The sequence below is a fragment of the Centruroides sculpturatus genome, unplaced genomic scaffold (assembly GCF_000671375.1).
Source record: "Centruroides sculpturatus isolate CEXI.00-Female unplaced genomic scaffold, Cexi_2.0 scaffold1144, whole genome shotgun sequence".
NCBI lineage: Eukaryota > Metazoa > Arthropoda > Arachnida > Scorpiones > Buthidae > Centruroides > Centruroides sculpturatus.
In genome coordinates this window covers 79,810-100,906 of record NW_019385316.1, presented here as the reverse complement: position 1 = coordinate 100,906, position 21,097 = coordinate 79,810, and the positions used below count along the sequence as shown (strand labels likewise).

Here is a 21,097-nt window from a genome sequence, read left to right as displayed (position 1 = left end):
AACTGATATTTTTTACATCAAACTAATAAAAGGATAGCCAAATTTGGCGCAAAGTAGCCGAATCTTGCAATGCTGGAAGGAATACTAAATAAAGCTGGAGTTGAGACTCAAAGGATTATAGACCCACATGCTGGGAAAGGAGAAAGAGGACAAAAGATAAAGAAGTGAGGATGGTTGGAAAATTAAGCGTCCATATTGCATAACAGGAGGTCTGTTTAACCTTTCTCATTACTTTTTATCTTTAGGTCTTTTTCTCCTTTCCCCGAATTTGAGTCTATACTCCTTTGAGAGCCAACTCCAGTTTTATTTAGTACACCTTCCTCATTCATACATTTCTAAGTATTTGAAAATATTTCTTTTCCACTCAAAAATAAAATATGTATAAAGGTTTATGGCTTTGTGAAACTTCTTTTTTGAGTTTATGCCATTGAAATAAATAAATAAATAATTTTAAAAATTGTCGGTTTTGTGTACACGTTTATTGGGCTGCATTCGAACTTTCCTTGGGCCACATGTGGCCCAAGGAAAGTTCGAATGCAGCCCAATAAACGTGTACACAAAACCGACAATTTTTAAAATTATTTATTTATTTATTTCAATGGCATAAACTCAAAAAAGAAGTTTCACAAAGCCATAAACCTTTATACATATTTTATTTTTGAGTGGAAAAGAAATATTTTCAAATACTTAGAAATGTATGAATGAGGAAGGTGTACTAAATAAAACTGGAGTTGGCTCTCAAAGGAGTATAGACTCAAATTCGGGGAAAGGAGAAAAAGACCTAAAGATAAAAAGTNAATTTCTAAAAGTACAGTAGAGCGTCATTTATCCGAAAGCTGGTTATCCGAAACGTCGGTTAACCGAAAGCATTCCATTCGGCAAATTTAAATTTTCACTAATGCTGTGGCGTTGCAATATTGGGCTACTCAAATTTTTTTATTGTTGGTATGTGTGTTTTAGCTGGCAGCACTGGCACTTTTGTGTGGTGTTTTTCTGTAGACTGTGTGTCGTGCAGAATCGAATGTTTTTGATACTAGATCAACTTCTAAAATATAATTTTTTTTGTGTTTATATTTTTCAATATATATATTTTGTTTGCAAAAAATAAAGAAATAATTTTTAATGATACAATAGCCACGATTATTATTTTAAAAAGTTTACGTTAGGCTCAACATTGACGAAAATTCAATGGGAAGCGACACGCAACAAAGAAAAATTTCAACATAGGATAGGTTAATATATTTTTTCGTACATAAACGGTTATCTGAAAAATAAGTTATCTGAACAACCCCTGTTCCCAATTGATTCAGATAAATGACGCTCTATTGTAGTATAGTGAAATGTCAGTATAATAAAATGTAAATTATATTAAATTACAATAAAAATTCATTCATCTGTAATAAAAAGTTATCAAAAATAACATGAGCAAACAACTAAAATAACAATACAGTAGTACTGAGTAGTTGGAATAATTACCTCTTTAATTGTTATTTCTGCTTGAAGCCATTATTTTCTGGTAAAATTTTTGTGTGTGTCGTTTCTGTAATCAGTTTTTTTGATAAAATACAGTATTCATTTAGTTAACCTTTTGATTCGACAGCCGTGCTGATCTTGGATTTGTATTATATCTCAACATTATTGTAAATATTGCATAGCTGATCCAAATTAAGTAAATTATTTATTTGCCTGGGTCATTTCTCAATTTTTACCGGCAGAATAAAAGATGTGGACAAGGTAGGACATGCCACGTACAGATTTTATCCATGCCGCTAAAGACGTTATACAGGTATACCTCGCCTTACGTCGGTAATTGGTTCCAGGAGAACGACGTAAGTTGAATTTACTTGTCTCTGAATCTACTTGCCACTAGGCTAAACCGTAAATTACCATTCCCGGTTCTGTATTTTATTTATTAATGCATTTTTAATAATATATGGTTAATAAAAATCTATTTTAAGCTTACAAACAAATAAATTTTAGTTTTTAATATAGTACAGAAAAAAAGTAATCTAAATTTACGAATTCATGTACTGTAAATACAGTACATACTTGTATATATTTTAATATGATTTTATGTACTTTAAACGTTTTTCTAGTGATATTATGACTTCAATATTTATGGCGGACAGACGTAAAGTCGAATAAAATGACTTAAACTTGATTTTTATTTTTCCATATACTTTTTTGACAAATGATGTATAATTGGAAACGATGTAACTCGAAACGACGAGGTATGCCTGTACTAGGGTTGTCGTTACATCCAATGACATTATAATCGGGTTAAACTGTATATTGTTTGCGCAAAATAAAAAAATAATTTCAGACAATACAATAGCCACGATTATTTTTTTCAAAAATGAGAAATTTTTGTTAGGCATTGACAAAAATTCAACCCAGGCCGACACGCAACAGAAAGAAATTTCAACATAGATAGGTTAATTTCACTGAAAATGCATCGTGGACAACCTCATGGACATGGCCGGTGAAGTCTGAATGATCGCGCTCAAAACCAGCAATAATGAAGATTGGAGAATGACAATGAGAACGAGACCTGCTTGATCACCAAAGTGATTCTGCTTAGTAGTGAGTCCCAAATATGGCTTTGCTGTTTTACTTGTTTTTTTGTAACTGCCAATTCATAATACTGTTCTGGTTATAAATCTTACCACTTCCAATGATTGTGAATATAAAACAATTAATTCACATCATAATATTAATATAAAAAAAAACAAATCATATTTCCAAATCAAATTATTGCATTATTCAATTATTTAAAGATGAAAATCATTCAAACTAAGTCTCTCTGAAAATAATATATAAGCAGTGTTATAATTATTTTTTCCTGACATAATGCTCTTTTCAGTTCAATATTTCTATTAAATAGAAAATAGTTGACAAAATTAAATTAAACGTGTTATATAACTTATTTTTTCTTTAATTAAAATGAAATGAAATTAAAAGTCAAAAGTTCAGTGTAAAGTTAGAAATGCTGTGTATCAACTATCATATATCACTTTATAGATTTTTACGTCATTCAGTGATTTCTGATAATTTTTTGAATAGTTTTATGAAAGTAAAATTAAGAATGTACATTAACATTTTTAATAATTCAAATCATCCTCAGATTCACTTAAAATCACATAACATTACCTTTTATATTTTTGTGTATGATGAATTGTACAGCTTACATTTTTTATAAATCCTTATGCGAGCCTGGAGGTTTTAAGGGCATAAATTTTTGAGTTTAAGGGGTTAATGACCTTTTTTGAAGGAAGTGTAAACATTAGAGGATGAAAAAAAAATTTTTCAAAAGTTCCCATGGAAATAGATCGGATGTTGACTCTTACACATCAACAAGATAGGAAGGAAGAAAGGCAAGTCATTGCATATCTGCTAATTAGTCATCGTAACGTTGAATGACCAGTTGGCTCAGTGCCAATGACGATCGTATAAAAACGATCGTCCCAGGAAGGTCTGAGTACTAGTGTCTCCCATCCCAGTCCTGTCCGAGGAGAAGCAGGTAGAAGACATAAGACTGTTCCAGCTTCCACAGTCCAGAATGATCATTGCATACCGTTATCCAACAGCATATAAGGTATATCTGAATGCAGCAATCTTTGTAAACTCTCGCACTCTAGCGGCTAGAGACTTTAGGCACGCGACATAGTGACTAGTTTGATTGGCTTTACAGATAGATTTATATGTGTTATCTGCATCTAAGCATTAATCAGTAACTTCTTTATGTATAATCCTGTATAATTAGCTTTAGTTCTATAATAAACTCCTTCTTTATTGTTTAACCTGTGAACCTGACAATCATTGCTCGCATGGACACCCGTTGACTTTCTCAATCCCCTCGCCACTTGATAGAAAGCCATCCAGTGACGCTGTGAGTGGATCTCGCCAATCTGACAATTAGAGGGCTCTGTCCCCTCGCCTGTATTCTCACACTTACATTTATCATAATTCATTCAAAAATAATTATTTATTTCAAATTATACCTTTTCTTATGATATTTTCTCCAAGTTTTCATTATCCAATCAGAAATGTTACGTCCTGTTGCATTTAGTAAAATATCTGTAGCAGTTGTCTGAACTTGCGGAGGATCAGGAGGAAGTCCAACAGGACATTGCATAGTTCCAATTTCACATTTACATTGAATTACTCTATTAGCTAAACTAAAATTATATGTTGGTAATAATTCTGATCTATTAAATGGAAGAGGCTCACATGGCAGTCGTCTGAAAAAATTAAATAAAATCAGTTATTAAAATACCTGCAAAATCTTAGATACAATATTTATTATTTCTGTAATAGTTACTTATGTGATTTTGCTTCTACACAGCGATCTCCTAAGCCAGGTGGTGAAAGAAGAGTGTCTACATATTTTCGTGTGATAGGATTCCTTGAATCTTCATTGCTATTGTGAAAATATTTTTAATTTTAATTTTACAGAACCATAATTTAACTAAATTTAATACTGATAATTCTAATATTTTAAACAAAAAAACAAAACTGATTAAAATTAGATGTTATTTCTGCTACAAAAGTACATTTATGCATCTTTAATATGTAAGAAAAATAACAGTGCTGAAAAATGAAAATATATAATTGATTTATAAGTATAAACTATAATTTACTGTGTTTTCAAATTAATCTATAAAAATAAAATATTAATTTTTAGGAAAATTTAAATTTACTTCTATATTATACACATACACAAACAAACAAAAATACACTATCTGTCAAATGAATGCTACTATTTTAAATGACTATAATTATGTTAATTTTTATAACCATCAGAGTTTCATCTCCCATCTGTATTCAAACACTTAATTGTCTACTACCTCTAGGAAGTGCCATAAACGAAAATGGTGATGCTACAATAGAAGAGTTTTATGTTCTGAATTTCACAAAGTCAAAATCACTCATAAGAATGCAGCATGAGCAATCTGCAGCTGTAGAATTGTGACTGCTGTCAAAGGAGTGATAATGGATATTCTGTAATGAGCATAGGAAGAATTTGAGTATTGGTTGGATACGTGCAGTGTGACATAAGATATGCACATTGAGAAACTGTAATGGGCAAATAAACTCGTACAGTTTTCTAAAGTTTTGTACATTACAATGTTCTCAAATAATAATTAACATAATTACAATAATTTAAAATGGTAATATTCTTTTTGGAAGATGCTGTATTTTATATAAAACTCTATTTATTTGAATAATAATATTCTTAAAAATTGATATAATATTGAATACAAAATATTATGGCTTATTAAATACAACATCAACAGGAATATTAATATATAATATTTTCATATCATAAAGCAGAGTGAGAGAACTTAATTTTTCAGTTAATAATTAAAAAAAAAACAAACAAACAAACAAACCTGAAAAATACATAATTTGGTGGATCATACAGCCAAGGATTGAGTTCTAATGGTGGTTCATCCATCATTGGAGGAATTGCTAATGTCAAAAGGAGAGCCAAACAAACAAATAAAGCAGGCAAAACAATCTAAAAACATTTTTAAAAATAAAACATAAGTTACGTTTTGCATTATCTTTTAAAATATTAAACTTTTTTTTACATACTTCACAACATAAACCTTTGTAGTTTCTCCTTGAGTGATGAAAACGTCTGATATGTAGTGCAGCAAGCTGCCTTCGAATCAATGAAGTACCCGTAAATTTTTTGCTTGCAGCAATTGTAGGTGGAGGAAGAACAGGATCTTGATTTTGATCATTGTCTAGATGATACAATTATTTATATTATTTTAAATAACAACTAATAATTAAAAATAAATCTACAATTAAAATCATGCAAAATACTTTAAAATTTTCTTTCATAATATTAACTCCTTAACTATTAAATTATACTCAAACAAAACAATAACTAGTATATTAGCTGTGTCTAAAAATAACTTTCATTTACACAAAAATTAATGTATTTTTTCCTATTACAATTATATTTATTAAACCTACATTATTTTACAAAGTAATTTTTACTCCTGTTATACATCATTTGATTTATATAAGCAAAATATAATATGATACTTGAATCTTTAAATAAACATATGTTATACGTACACTTTTTACTTTTAGATTATTTACAATATAGAAGTATCAGGAAATAAAATATTACATACATCTTGTAAATTTTATATTTATGTTAAATGAATACAAATATATTTAAGAAATTATTCAAATGAATCGTAATTATGTTCAAAGAATTTCTAATTTTTTTCTTCGTTATAAAGAATACTTACTGAAAATAATCATAAAATAATAATTTAAAGAATGCTGTTTATGTATATTTGTTGCAATTAATAAACTGTACATAATTTGTTGTAAAAAATATATTTCAAGTTACATATATCCCAAATATATAAGATGAATTATATATAAGATCATCAACAATATATCTATACCATATTTATTAAGATGAATTGAAATTAATTCATCTTAATAAATATGGAGTTAATTAATAGTAACATTTTATTGTAATTAAACATGTTTATCTAACAATTTTTAATCTAAAAATTCAAATTAATAATGAAAGCAAAACAAATAGTTTTTGTTTCATGCAAAAATAACTGTACAAGGTAAACTAAACTATCTCTTTAAATTGTTATATTTCATTATAAACTTTCTTGGGGAACTAACTTTATAATGTTTTAAGTACAAAAACGCTTGTAAATTTTAATAACAATGAAGTATTTATTATAAACAATATAATGAATCAGATATTAATAGATTACATATATTAGATTAACTATAAAATAATAAAAATACCAGACCAGATATACAAATATTCTTTCAAGAAACAATATCACTACTGTTATAATTATGTTATTTCCATAATGTTTTAAATGGTAAATTTTGTAACATTAAAGAATTTTGAATCTTTGCATAGTTAAGGAGTTAATAATGATATATTTAAAATATTTGTATAATGATATAAAAGTTTAATTATTTTTCAAAGATGTCACCCACCCAGTTAAGCCCTCTTAAGTGTCTAAGCCATGCAAATTATCATGCAGTTCTAAGTGAACAAATAAAAATAAATATAAAAACATCCACCATGTTCCCAAGCATGCAAATCACAAAGTCAACTCACTGACTCCATCTGTGAGCCTCTGGCGTACAGCTGTGGTGAAAGAAAACATTCGGATGATAATGCTAAATGGCATTTTTATCAGCAACAATTAAAATCTCTACAAGACTCAATAAATAACAATTTTAAAAGTATTTCTTAATCAAAAATGCTATATTCTATATTACTGTGAATAACTAATTAGTAATTTATCTAAATACATTATTTAATTAAATTCCAACTATTAATCATTTGTGTGTTGCAGTTTAATTCAAGACAAAAGCTTCATCCTAAAATTAGCAATAACAAAACAAAAATAATAAAACACTGCTCGTGCTTCTAAAGATTTGATTTAAGTTGAAAGCATGAAAGCAGTGCATGAAATTTGTACTATTAGAAAGATTAAAAATCTTTTAAATTATTCTTTCAAAGAATTAATAAATTAAAGCATCTATTTAAGATCATCAACAATATATCTATACCTGAGTCATCTGCATTACTAATACTTTTAGTTTTATTCTCTTGGTGAGATTTAAATATGCTGAAGTTCCTAAGTGATTGGCAACAGTTGAATTCTTCAATGGTTAGGTTGATCCCTTTTATATTGTTATATTGATTATTAGAATCTAAATAAAAAAAGGTTTTAGTTTTTTCAGATCTTTCTATTGGACTGTAACATCAATATAAATTATTAAATATTATAATTATTATTAATCATATTATTTATAGAATTCAAATATATTCTTTAAATAATAGACTTAAATATTCAAGATAAAACTGGTTTTGTTTCTAACTGAAACAAAATCAACATAACAATTATCAAATATAATTGAATTTATAAGAAAATTTATTAAAATATTTTAAGTTCATGATTTATTTCATTTGATATTGTTAATTATTTATTTTCTTTTATTTTTATTAATTATTTATTTTTATATTTATGGTAATTGAATTTTTTATTTGTATTGTTATTTTTAAATTTGTTCTAATTCTTATTCATTTTTAATCTTTTTATGTTCAATTCAGCAACCAAGGAAGATCCATAAATTGAATTGAAAACCTTTTTGGTAAATTAAAATACTATGCTGGAGTAATTGAAGGTGTTTTGCTGTTATCATTAAGTTCCTCTTCTAGTTTTATTGTGTTTTAACTCTTAAAAAATAAAATGAGAATTTTTCAGAGTATATTTTTAAAATACTTTATAATTTAGTTTTCAATATCTTAGCAATAAAACTAAAAATTTTGTATTTTGAATTATAAATAAAAATCACCTATATGATTTCCAGTAATACTTTCTGAACATTCTTCTTCTTTTGTTTTCTCATTTGCATCACTTGTTACTTTTAAAAATATCTATAATTAAATTATTTAATATTTACTATTTTGTAAAATTCTGAACTAAAATCATTTTATGAATAAAAATGTTACTTCTTCTAATGTTGTTTCTGAGATTCCATAACTTGCAATATGTAAATCTTTCAATTTTGAATCTAGAGCCTCAAAGAGTCTTTCTAAAACTCCTTCTCTTTGAGCTGACAAAGGAAGAAGGTATGATAATTCTGTGCCGACATCTTCTACCAAGTGAGCATCTGGCACAAAAGACTGAATGAATGCTGTTACTTTGGAAACAATGCATAAGCCACCTAAATATTAATAAAAGCATAAAAATATATTTTAATAACACAACTATTAATTAAAGATTTTAAATTCTAAAATCTTCTTAATGCCAACCCCATGGTATAAAAGTTGAGGATGCAGCATCAGCAACAGCAGTACTATCAGAATAATCAGATCTTGAATCAATAGTTGACATGTCAGCGACTCCTTCATCAGCATTTTCCTGAAAAAATTGAATAGATACAGTATTTCCATCTTTATAATTATAAATTTTCAATTGCAAATATCTTGTGAAAACACTCACATTAGACATTTTACTTCCGTTATCTGTAGATATTGATCTGTTGTTTTTAAAATCACCATCACCCACAATGTAATCATTAGCCTTTACTAAAGTTAAATAATATCCATTTCCAAAACATGTTTTGAGAAAGAGTGATGAACCACAGCAAAGCAACTTTCCATTTGCAATCACAGCTATACGATCACCAAGCAAATCAGCTTCATCCATATGGTGAGTAGTGAGAATTACAGTACGGCCTAAATTGAGATTTATAATGTATTACTTTATAAAAAATTAATTTATTCTATCATCTAAAAAGAAAATTATTATTAAACTAACCTTTCTTGTATTTTAGAAGTAACTCCCAAATTGATCTTCGTGCATAAGGATCTACACCAGCAGTAGGTTCATCTAAAATAACTGTTTTTGATCCACCAACAAAGGCAATTGCAATTGATAATTTTCTCTGCATCCCACCTAATAAGTAAATTAAAGAATATAATATAAAATAAACTAAGTAATAATAACAACAATATATACTGTATATTTGTGCAGATAAGATGAAGTATAAATTTTCGTCAAAGTTTTATAATTTTAGCATATATCTGTCCTATAAGACGACCCCCAAACTATCAACAGCCTATGAATTTAGTTTAGATCAGCAATTATCATCTAGATATTCATTATTCATTATTTTTTATTGCACAAACAACATATACATCCTGGTCCCGCAGAAAGCATTACTAGGGAAATGTTTACATGGATAAAATTCAAAGTACATATTTAAAAATAACAGAATTACAGTAAAATATTAATACGTTACAGAGGAATTCCATCAAATAATAATATTTACATTAAAATAAGTATTTTCATGAATAAAACAGAAACAAAATGTTATGTTTAAAGTGGAATGTTGATGATTATTCTGTATATAGATAATTATACATAATTGCAAATAATATTCATACATCTCAAAATGCATTTGTAATAAAATTCATAATATAACAAAGTAATATGCCAACAAACTAGTGAACAGACAAGTGAATATATAAGGATTATATTTATACATTTTAAGACAAATTAGAATAAGTATTTTTATATAAAAATGAAATTAAAGATGAAATTACAAAAATATATAAAGAAAGTATGAAAACAAAGTAAGAATTTTGGGTGACATAACACCAAAGAGCAAGTCCTCAATTGTATATGGTGATACGTGAAAACAAGAGAACCTCTTCACTAGTCTATTGAATGCTTGATAGACATCTTTGCTCTTTAAAATGTCAGAAGGAACACAAGGCCAGATAATATTTCTTTCCTGGAGCAGGAGAATAAGTTCCAGTCTTTCTTGTTCCAGGGCTACACAGTTGTAAATGTAATGTAGGGCACCATCTTCTACTTGACACACCGGGCACAGGAGAGATTCCCTATTCGTAAATTTGCACAGTAGCTTGCAAACTTTCCATGGTTAATGAGCAGTTGTGTAGTGTAAAAGTTTGCAGAGAACCATTGTAGATAATAAAAATAATTTATATTAGGAATGAACTGAAAAGTGTGGCCATTATGATAAGAACTCCATCTATTTTGCCAGTCGTTTATGGTGTCTTTCCATAGCATCTGCCAAACAGTCTGCTTGCTATATCTATCATATATATTATCAGGGCTAAATTATCCTCGGCAGCTAGTTTTGCAAGGGTCTGCTCTTCCATTCCCTGACTCTCCTTGATGAGCGCGAATCCAAGTGATTGCAAATGTGCAATCAGAGACACTAATGAGATAATTGATCTCAGCTACAATAGGATGCGACCCGATATTTTTAACAGCATTATATGCCGACATAGAATCGGTGTGTATATGAACAGAACGGCAATTATAATTGCAGTTAATCCATATGATTGCCATTCTTATAACAGTAAGTTCTGCTTGAAATACACTGCAGATTTCTAAACAAGATATCTGATAATAGATTTCAACAGAATTCGAATAGGTGACAAAGCTACAGCCCACTGCATTATTAATCTTGGACCCATCAGTATATATATCCATATCTGGAGAATCTATGTTGGTAAAAGTCAAGTTATATCTGCATGTTAAAAAAAAGTGTTTTATAAAAGGCCTTTCAATCTTCTTGTTATCAAGCATAACATAGCTTGTCTGAACATTCTTCCCCTGTCTCAGCAGTTGTATCTTTTGAGTTTGTATGATTATTAAATCAATAAGAGGTTTTCTTGCGATAACTTGAAGACTTACAGTAGATGTAGTGAAATACGCTTTAGTTATGATTAATAAGCCCTTTCTTTGGGAAGAGAGGGCTTATCATCATCTAGATAATAATACTGTATAGCGTATACAAAATTATATCCTATTTGTAATTTTTCGAATGAACAAATTTTATTTTCTTGCATCTGGCAGCACACCTTGCTATTGTTGCAAACATTCGCACTGATTCGGGCATTCGGATAATGACCATGATATTCACAAAAATGTTGCATGGGCTATTCTATTTTGTGGATGTACCCTACTTCTACTAGTAAATAATTATGATTTTTCTGTTTTTTTTTATAATGNTTTGTAATTTTTGAAATAACTTAGATTTTATTTTGTTTGCATCTGACAGCACTGCCTTGCGATTGTTGCAAACACTTATTCAGGCATTTGGGTAATGACCTTGACTATTCACAAAAACGTTGTATGGGCTATTCTATTTTGTGGATGTACCCTACTTCTACTAGTAAATAATTATGATTTTTCTGTTTTTTTTTATAATGATTTTGATTTATATAAATTTCAATCAAATTTTTTTTTTGTATTTGTCCTATAAGACGACCCTGGATTTTGGGAGCCTTTTTTTATGATTCAACTATAGTCTTATCTGGGGAAATATACAGTATTTTAAATTTTAATATATGTATTCAAACTTAAACTATATTTATTATATCACTTTAATAAGCTAATGACATTAAATACCAGAAAGATTTTTTGAAAGTTCATTTTTCTTGCTCATTAATCTAGTATCATTGATCATTTGTTCAGTTTCTTCCATGACATCTTTTTCTGATGCACCTTTTAAACGAGCATAAAACCACAAATGTTCCTGAGTTGTTAATCTGCAATATAAAATTTATTTCAATGCTAATAAGAAAATGTCTTGTTTATAAATATTAATCACAAAAAGCCTTGTTATAAACCTACTGATCAAATAATACATTATGTTGAGGACATGTCCCTAAACTTCTTCTTACAATATCAATGTCTGTTCTAATATCAGCCCCATAAATTTTTGCAGTTCCTTTAGTAGGTGGGAACATTCCAGTCAAAATTGATCTGTAAAATATAATTAAGTCAAATTCTACTAATAAAGTACTTACTTACAATAAAATAGAAAATAATTATCATAAAATTTACATCGTAGTAGTTTTTCCTGCTCCATTGTGACCCAAAAATGAAGTAATTTGATTTTCATAAAAATTGAGACTGAGATCATCCACTGCAACTTTTTGATTGTCATATATTTTAGTGAGGTTGCGAATGGATACTCCCAGAGGTAAATCAGTTGGTTCAGCTTCATAATTTGATCCACCTGATAAATTTGACATTGTGTTAAAATAATTAAAGAAAAAAAATTATAAAATCATCAGTAACATTCAGAGTATTTAGCATTTTTCAATATAAATACATTAGGAAACTTTCATTTCACAATAAATTAAAAAAATAATAATTATATTAACAGGACACTTGAAAACAGCAGATATAAGTATAAGAATATGTTGATTTAAAATAAGATAGTATTGTGAATAGCATCATGTTCCAACTATCCTCAACCCAGGTTTATGAGCCAAATGAGTTCTAGAGATAACTAGATAAACTCTGAAGAAAACCTTTCTACTGTTCTGTGTAGCTATTAGATATCTAGCTCTAATACAAAACTAAGTAAAAGTTATTAAAACATATTNATAATTAAAGAAAAAAAATTATAAAATCATCAGTAACATTCAGAGTATTTAGCATTTTTCAATATAAATACATTAGGAAACTTTCATTTCACAATAAATTAAAAAAATAATAATTATACATACAAGATATATATGGTCTCTCTTCATCACAATCTGGGTTATCACATGCTCTTATTGTTCCACACCAATAAGATTTAGTAATAAAAAAGTACCATGGTTTTGGCACACCATATTGGCCTAAAATGAAGAAAATACAAAAAAGTATATAAAATTTCATATTTTATTAAAACAAATGTAGAAAAACTTTACCTGGGAAGACTGCTTCTATATACCATGTGAGAATACCATATATTATACTATCTAATATTAACATTCCCATACAATGAGCTAAACTAAATTTATCACCAGACATTGTACTAGTTGCGAAATTGGACCAATTGATTCCAACACCATCTTCTTCATAATGAGCAAAGTAACTGCATCCAAAACCAAATGCTACATTTGATAATAAACTCTAAAGATAAAAAAATATATATAAAATATAAATTCTGCTGATTAATTTTCACAAATAATAAATAGCATTCAGGCTTACACTTCCTGCTTTCTGATGAACACTAAGTCTTTCTTCCCATAATACTAAAAATGGATAAGGTAGATAAAGAATGAAAAATATAAGGCCTCCAGCAGCAGCAGCAATATTGGCTCTTGAAAAGAATGTACTAATTAAAAATCCTTTCATAATAGTAGCAACGGTGTAACAAAGAAGAAATAGATAGACGACGGCAGGATCTGAATTTTCCAATACGTTCCCATACTATAAAAAATTAATTATTATTATAAACTGACTTTCTATTTTTGATCATAAATTGAAAATATATTTAAATATATGATTTTAAAATAAAACTTAATTTAGTAAATTTCATTTATAAAATTATAACTATTATAATTATAAAGTGATTATAAAGATATTCTTTATCAAGTTTAATATATTCTGTTTATAATAACTTATCATTATTATGCAAGTAATTTATATTAAATAACTGTAAACATAATGCATTAGTTAAATAAAACAATCATTTGTTTTCAATAGATAACTTTATTACTCATAAAAAAAAAATAATAAAACTAATAAAAAATTTAATTTAAACATATTTTATAGTATATCATAAGGAATTCTGATTGATACTAATGCAATAATCTTCTTATATAAAAATAAAAAGTACATCTAAAAAATCATATAAACGAAATTATGTGATATCTTGAATTAAAATTATAATGTAAAAATTCTTATAAATAAAAATATACAAAAGAAAATTAATACATAATTAAGGTTGGTTCATGCTTTGTGAGGAAGAAAAAGAGAAAAACACTCTCTATTATTCTCTTACCTTACACATTCATACTTCAAAGTAAAAAGAAAAATGCGTGTGTTTTTGTTACCTACAGTTTAAAATATGGCACCTCTTGGTTACAATAAAAAGTGTACTTTCAAATCACCAAGATATACCTCTAGGGATCTACAATGGCAGCACTGTCACAGCAGCATTTAAAAAACTGTTCAATATGCTTTCTGCTGCTCAAAGTCCTATATTGCAATTGAATTAGCACATTAGCAACAGCTGAATGCAACAGATAAGAACTAATGAGACTGACTTCTCTTTCAACGCGCCCTTTTAGTTCTACTAAATGCAACTCCATCTAAAACTACTTTTCAAATAGCCCAAAAATCACAAGATGTGATTTCTGGGCTATTTGAAATCATTGACAAACACGTTAGGCAATATGTCTCTCACAATGACTGTATTGTGAGGTCTTGCACAATACAGTCTTCATAAATAGGATCTACTCAAACATTCTCTCTGTTGTAGTTTGGGGATGACAAAAGTTTACATTATATCTTCAGAAAACATATTAAACAGTTTCTTTAATGTTGCTGTGACATTATAGGCCCTAGCAGCAAAAACTAACTATTTTTTTGAAATTCTATCCATAGTTTTCCTGTGTAAACATGACTGCAAAATTTTACTAAGATATCTCTAACATTGTGTCTCTCCAGAGTGGTATAAAGGGGTATACTTTAATTATACACACACTGTACAATGCTACACATCTTAATTATTTTTTTTTAACCATTTCAGATAAATTTCTAATGTATATAAAAAATATTTTAAAATTTTGAATTAGTTCTTTAAAAAATATAAAAATAAGTTATTTCTTTTGTTACACTCTGAAATCAAAATAATTGTATTACTAAAAAATACATTTTTAAACCAAAAAACCTTTTAAACTAAATTTACTTATCTAAAATTAGTTTACAAATTATCTTACTACTTAATTGAAACAGATAGCAAAATTATTTGAAAAAATTAATTTTAAGTAATAATAAATTAATACATATACTTACTACTAATATGATAGTCAAAAGGGCACAGCTCATTGCCATCAAAATAAATGATTTAATAAACCATGCTAACCATAAAACACCATTACTCAAACCCATTGCTTTCATCACTTCCTTTAATCGTTGTTCCTTTTCATAAACAATACTCTTAATGATCATTGAACAAGTATATACCCACGAAAGCACCATAAACATTGGAAATGATCGAGATAATGCCATAATAAACCTATTTAAAAAATTTTTTATTATATTTATTATTTAATTATAAATATCACATTTTATATATAAATTATATTAGATACTCACTGATCATATATGTGACATGGATAAGGAAACTGTTGCAAATAAACACCTGTACTTCTATTACTACCTGTATGCTCTTGAATAATTGAATGTTCTATGATATCTTGCAAAAATGCAAATCCATAAGTTAGATATTTTAAATCAATAGCTGGTCTACGTCTAGGCCCTGGACGAGGAAGTCTGTAAGTTTGCCGTTAATTAATTTTGAGAAAAACAGCTTATAATTAAACTTTAATAATCACTTACCTATCTTCAACTTTTTTTGTACTATCAACTTTATTTGCATCCATTCTGATTTTGTATCGAATATAAGCTGGCAAAGTATCATCCTTTTTTCTTTCCATATTCATAAAAAAAATTCCTGCCCACAATTTATTTTCACTTATCAATTCAAGACCTTTAGTAACAATGTCATCTTCTGTATCATATCCTTCAAATCGATCTAAATCAAAGCACTAAGAAAAAATAAAAATTCAATTGTCTTATTAAAATAAAAAAAATTTTGTAAAATATTCCAAATACCTCCAAATAATCTCTAACTTCTTCAATGACTTTATTAAACTGTTCCAGCCATTCTTCCCACCTCTCTAAAATAGTATCAAGAAACCAATACAAATTTTCTACTGAAGAAAGCATACGAATGCTTGTCCAACTTTCTGATGATGATGATAATTTTTGCAATATTTTTAATAAAAAATTTTCTTGGAATGTAGCACTCTTAAGAATAAAATTTTTTTTAAATAAAAAATCCTTACATATTTTATTTGGTTAAATTCTGAACAAAAATAAAACAATACCTTCAAAATCTTAAAAATTGGAGTGTTATCTTTCATAAATTTTGCCAATACAAATTGATAATTTTCTAGCCATAAAATGCTTAGATTACGAAAAGATTCGATAGGAATAAAAGAATGGTTAACCTAGAATAATATAAAAATACATATTAATCAAAACTAGACTAGTTAAATAAATTTTCAATGTATGTAACATACTCGTTTCATAATCCTTTCGGTAGCTGGATTATTAGGAGCAAATAAAATTTTTCCTCTTACAAATGGCTTAACTTGTTTCCAGATCATTCGTGTTATCTCATTTTGTTCCAGAGAAGAAAACAATGCATTACATTTTGATGCTAAAAAAGGAAAATAAAATTACATATTAAAAAAATATATTCCTTTAAAAAAGTGCATTTATCAAAACTAACTTTTGTGATGATAAAATTAACAAGTAGTTCAATTAAGACAATTATTGAACAGTTGACTTTATTTAACTGTTAAGACAATGTATTAAAAAAGTTTCCGTGCACAAGACGCTTTGCTAATGTAATATAAGATTATTGATAAGAGAAATGTAAAGTGATTGAACAGAAACTGTTATAGTTGAGAAAACATAAAAAAAAATCAAATGAACATATTAATGGTATTGATTATGAGATATACGAGGGTAAGATGAGATACAGTCGATCCCCTTATAACACTGTTGATAATTCCATTTTGTATGAATTCCTTGTTGTATGAGTCACTTAGATTTTACAAATATGTGTGCCGGGCTGTGAACGGCTCACGTATTTGTAAAATCTAAGTGACTCATACAACATGGAATTCATATAAAACAGAATTATCAACAGTGTTATAAGGGGGGGTCGATTGTACTGCTATTTAACACAATCATAATAGTACAGTAATACGTTACTGTACTATTATGCTCTTGTGTAAAACTTAGTTTTGAAAGCTCAGCTTATCATAAAATAAACAAGAGAATATTTATAACACCATAAATTTTGCAGTCATAAAGGTAATACAAAGTGATAATCAGGATCAGAAATTTTATACAAAAAAATTTTTGAATATAATCAACTCTGATTAATTCAAACTTTGTGCTATTCCCTTGAATTCATATTTCAAAGTGTTAAAAAATATGGCAAATTCAAATGAATATATTTCATATTTCAAACATGGCACTTGGTAAGAAGAAAGTAGAGCATACTAAATTGATTTACAGAATGTGAACATTCTAAAGATTTCTAAAAATCATATTTCTCTGAATTTCTAAGACATGGAAAAATTGTCACATTTCACAATTTTAGTGACATTTATGTTTTTCTAAATATAGATATTGTAACAGAGTTGTTGAGCTGTAAGTGCAGAATAAACACAATTTTATCTTTAACTTAAAGTTGAAATGATTAAACAAGTTAAAAAGAAAGAGAAAAATATGATAATGCGAAATAATATGGAATACCATAGAACACAAGAATGATACTTTCAAATGCAAATGATAAAGGTCCTTTTCTGCCAAGGTAAATTATTTCCTTTTATAACATAGAAGTAGACACTTTGGAAATGAGTCAGTTTCTAAACAGCATTGTTTAAGAGTCCTAAAGAATCAACTATGTAAAGTTATTATGAGATGGTAACTTAATCTCTTGTTAAATTTAATATGAAATGGCAACTTAATTACCTACCTCTTGGCAAAATTACTCTACATCTAATTATTAAATGTAGCCGTAACAAAGCCCAATACAATCTGGCAGATCATTGGCATTATAATGTACATTTAATTGAAAATCTTGACAAATTTTTCAGTTATATAATGAGTTCTATTTAATTTTAAAATTGTTTTGTAAATTGATATTCTGAGATCCTTTCTCCATGAAACTTTGAATCCTGTCAAACTTGCATGTGACAGGATTCACAAGTCCTTTCTAAACATATTTATTGTTTATTACATATGTATATTAAATAACTTACTAAAATTCTGATTTTATAATAAAAAATAACAGATAATGGAACAACAAAGAAATAACAATACTTCACGCATGGATGTCTAGGCATTAAAAGCTATAAGTAAGTAGTTATAAAAATCATATAAATTGTAGTTACAAAAAATTACATTTTTAGTACCAGATATCCTAGCTCTAATAATTATAATGATTTACTGGCTAAAGAAAAAATTTTAATGTTAAGCATTAAAAAAATTTTTAATAATTATACTGCATTTTCATAAAACTTTTTCTGCATATAAATGAATAAATTCATAAATAGTTAAAAAAAAACAAGCTATTAAAAATATTTTGTATGTATGCATATATCTTGGCAGAACTATATGCAATACGTGATTGTTGCACAAAATATAAATATTGTAATTTTTCACATAAACATTTAAAAGAATCACAGAAAAATCTGTTAATTATATTTGTGATTTTATAAATAAAAACTTGTTTATATATTTTTATCATAAATTCTGATTTTGTGTGATTTGACTGTAAGTAAATTTGCAGCCTTAAAAAGAAAATTTTTGTTTGAAAAATATTTTTATTAGAATGTGAATTTAATGTACAAAAATCTAAAATTATTTTAATGTAAATTACATATCTACTTTTAACTATAAATATTTAGTATTTATAGTTATTAACAGAAAACTTTTTAAAAAAATCTTAATATTATCAATTCTTTATTCGAACAGAAAATGAAATATATTATATAAAATATCAACAAAATCAGAGAGAATCCAACATTAACATAATACAGTTTATGACATTTCTGAAAAAGTCAAAAGTTTTTGAATAACTTAATTTCTCCTACATTGCACATTGCTTTTATATAAGAAAGAGAAAAAGTCTCATTTCAGTAGATAATTTAAAATTATTTTTCTTAACTTATAAACATTTGATGTGTATTCATTTCTTTTTTCTAATTAGCAAGTTATAATAAAAAAATTTAACTTACTTGTTGTATTATCATAACTATATACATATTCGGCTCTATTTTGACCAAAACCTTCCCGATCTTTTTTCATTTGCTCTTTCAATTCCTCAATATGTCTAACAGGACCTTGTGTTTCAGGATCAAAGAAAGTAGATGTATTCCTTCCACAAACAGCAAATTGAATGAGTTTAACAGTATTATTTTCATTATCAAAATCAATAATTTCTTTCAGATTTTCTAAACTTGATTCAGTTTGATTCACAAGTATGTTGAGACTGTTTAATTGTGTTGCCTGAAATTAACAAAAGTTTGGATTAAAAGCTTTAAAATTTTGATAGAATATTATAATTATAAAAAAATTATTATTTAATTANAATCAATAATTTCTTTCAGATTTTCTAAACTTGATTCAGTTTGATTCACAAGTATGTTGAGACTGTTTAATTGTGTTGCCTGAAATTAACAAAAGTTTGGATTAAAAGCTTTAAAATTTTGATAGAATATTATAATTATAAAAAAATTATTATTTAATTAAATTTTACAAGAGTAATTTTAGTCCAATCATACTTTCAAAAAAATTACTTCTCCATCTTTAACTACTTGTTTCCAGTTCTCAAAAACTAGTTTTCTTCCAACATGTTTGGCAGTGATATTGGAAAGCTAAATACATTTGAAAGAATAAATTAAAAATAAAGTTAATAAAACAAATTAAACATTTTTAAAAATGAATTTAAATTAAATTAAGAAAATTTAATTAACAAGAAAAAAATTATTAAACTACCTCCACAAAAATGGCTGTTCCATTGATTTCTTTTATAATTGCAGAAAACAGGATAGATAATTCATCTGAATCCAAATTGCAGATTTGTTGTTGAATTACTTTTGCTTTTGTGCTATTACTTAACCGAAAGAGGTGTCGAAAACCATCTCCTTCACATAAGTAATGGTGAGATTCTTTGTAACCTTTGTCAATAACCTAAATTGTAATTCATAGATATTTAATTTTTTAAATATCAATTATATATTGTATACAAAGTATATTAATAATTTGTAATATTTTATTTTAGTTCATTATACTATTATTTAAATATCAAACTTTGTAATAATTGCATAAACTAAAACAATTCAATTAAAATGTAGTCATTAAAGAGATTATAAAAAATTCTACATGCAAGACAGGTGTCAAATGTAACAATTATTGTAAGATCTTAATTTAGTTTATTAAAAATTAATATCTTACAAATTAACTAAACCAATCCATTTACATATTATAACAAGAATACCTTCTGTATTCCCTGAAGAAGAATTTTCTTATTAAGTAATAAGTCTACAACATCAGAGTTAAGGGAGAGATTCTGTGATTGAATAGTTTCTTGTACATTTTTTGGATTTTTCAAAAATGTTTTTAAAGCAAACGAACCTGAAATAAATAAGTAACAGTAATTCAGAGCCATTTTTACTTTTAAAAAAAACAGATTTTTTAAATTCTTGATTTTTAATGAAAATAAAGTTTCATTAATAACCACAATTAAAAATCGTATTATATTAAAATTAAGTTATAATAAATTGAATTATTTTTATAATTTTTATCGTCATTAAATAATTACTACTGACTTTAAACAAATACTTTAATTAATTTAATTTTAATTGAATTACTATAAAATATTAATTTAAAAATTTTTGTGTGTATAAATATCAATAGTACCTATTTTTGACAATTTCTTTTTAAATATT

The 21,097-nt window shown here is 26.9% G+C and overlaps 1 protein-coding gene across 1 annotated transcript in view; it reads right to left on the bottom strand.

Moving 5' to 3' along the window:
- The window catches only part of LOC111637538 (ATP-binding cassette sub-family A member 1-like), a 33,949-nt gene extending 13,132 nt beyond the window's left edge, over nucleotides 1–20,817 (bottom strand). The window contains exons 1-27 of the mRNA XM_023383046.1: nucleotides 20,647–20,817; nucleotides 20,145–20,339; nucleotides 19,931–20,023; nucleotides 19,385–19,655; nucleotides 16,649–16,788; nucleotides 16,454–16,576; nucleotides 16,179–16,373; nucleotides 15,903–16,111; nucleotides 15,660–15,836; nucleotides 15,357–15,579; nucleotides 13,545–13,766; nucleotides 13,262–13,466; nucleotides 13,076–13,189; nucleotides 12,405–12,579; nucleotides 12,192–12,323; nucleotides 11,967–12,106; nucleotides 9,339–9,476; nucleotides 9,021–9,256; nucleotides 8,831–8,939; nucleotides 8,528–8,742; nucleotides 8,371–8,452; nucleotides 7,582–7,725; nucleotides 7,124–7,153; nucleotides 5,599–5,753; nucleotides 5,394–5,521; nucleotides 4,322–4,420; nucleotides 4,002–4,241 (exon numbers count right to left, since the gene is read on the bottom strand). Coding sequence (XP_023238814.1) covers nucleotides 4,002–4,241; nucleotides 4,322–4,420; nucleotides 5,394–5,521; nucleotides 5,599–5,753; nucleotides 7,124–7,153; nucleotides 7,582–7,725; nucleotides 8,371–8,452; nucleotides 8,528–8,742; nucleotides 8,831–8,939; nucleotides 9,021–9,256; nucleotides 9,339–9,476; nucleotides 11,967–12,106; nucleotides 12,192–12,323; nucleotides 12,405–12,579; nucleotides 13,076–13,189; nucleotides 13,262–13,466; nucleotides 13,545–13,766; nucleotides 15,357–15,579; nucleotides 15,660–15,836; nucleotides 15,903–16,111; nucleotides 16,179–16,373; nucleotides 16,454–16,576; nucleotides 16,649–16,788; nucleotides 19,385–19,655; nucleotides 19,931–20,023; nucleotides 20,145–20,339; nucleotides 20,647–20,817 — 4,361 coding nt within the window. The remainder of the gene's footprint in view (nucleotides 1–4,001; nucleotides 4,242–4,321; nucleotides 4,421–5,393; nucleotides 5,522–5,598; nucleotides 5,754–7,123; nucleotides 7,154–7,581; nucleotides 7,726–8,370; nucleotides 8,453–8,527; nucleotides 8,743–8,830; nucleotides 8,940–9,020; nucleotides 9,257–9,338; nucleotides 9,477–11,966; nucleotides 12,107–12,191; nucleotides 12,324–12,404; nucleotides 12,580–13,075; nucleotides 13,190–13,261; nucleotides 13,467–13,544; nucleotides 13,767–15,356; nucleotides 15,580–15,659; nucleotides 15,837–15,902; nucleotides 16,112–16,178; nucleotides 16,374–16,453; nucleotides 16,577–16,648; nucleotides 16,789–19,384; nucleotides 19,656–19,930; nucleotides 20,024–20,144; nucleotides 20,340–20,646) is intronic.
- Between the last annotated feature and the right edge of the window lie 280 nt (nucleotides 20,818–21,097).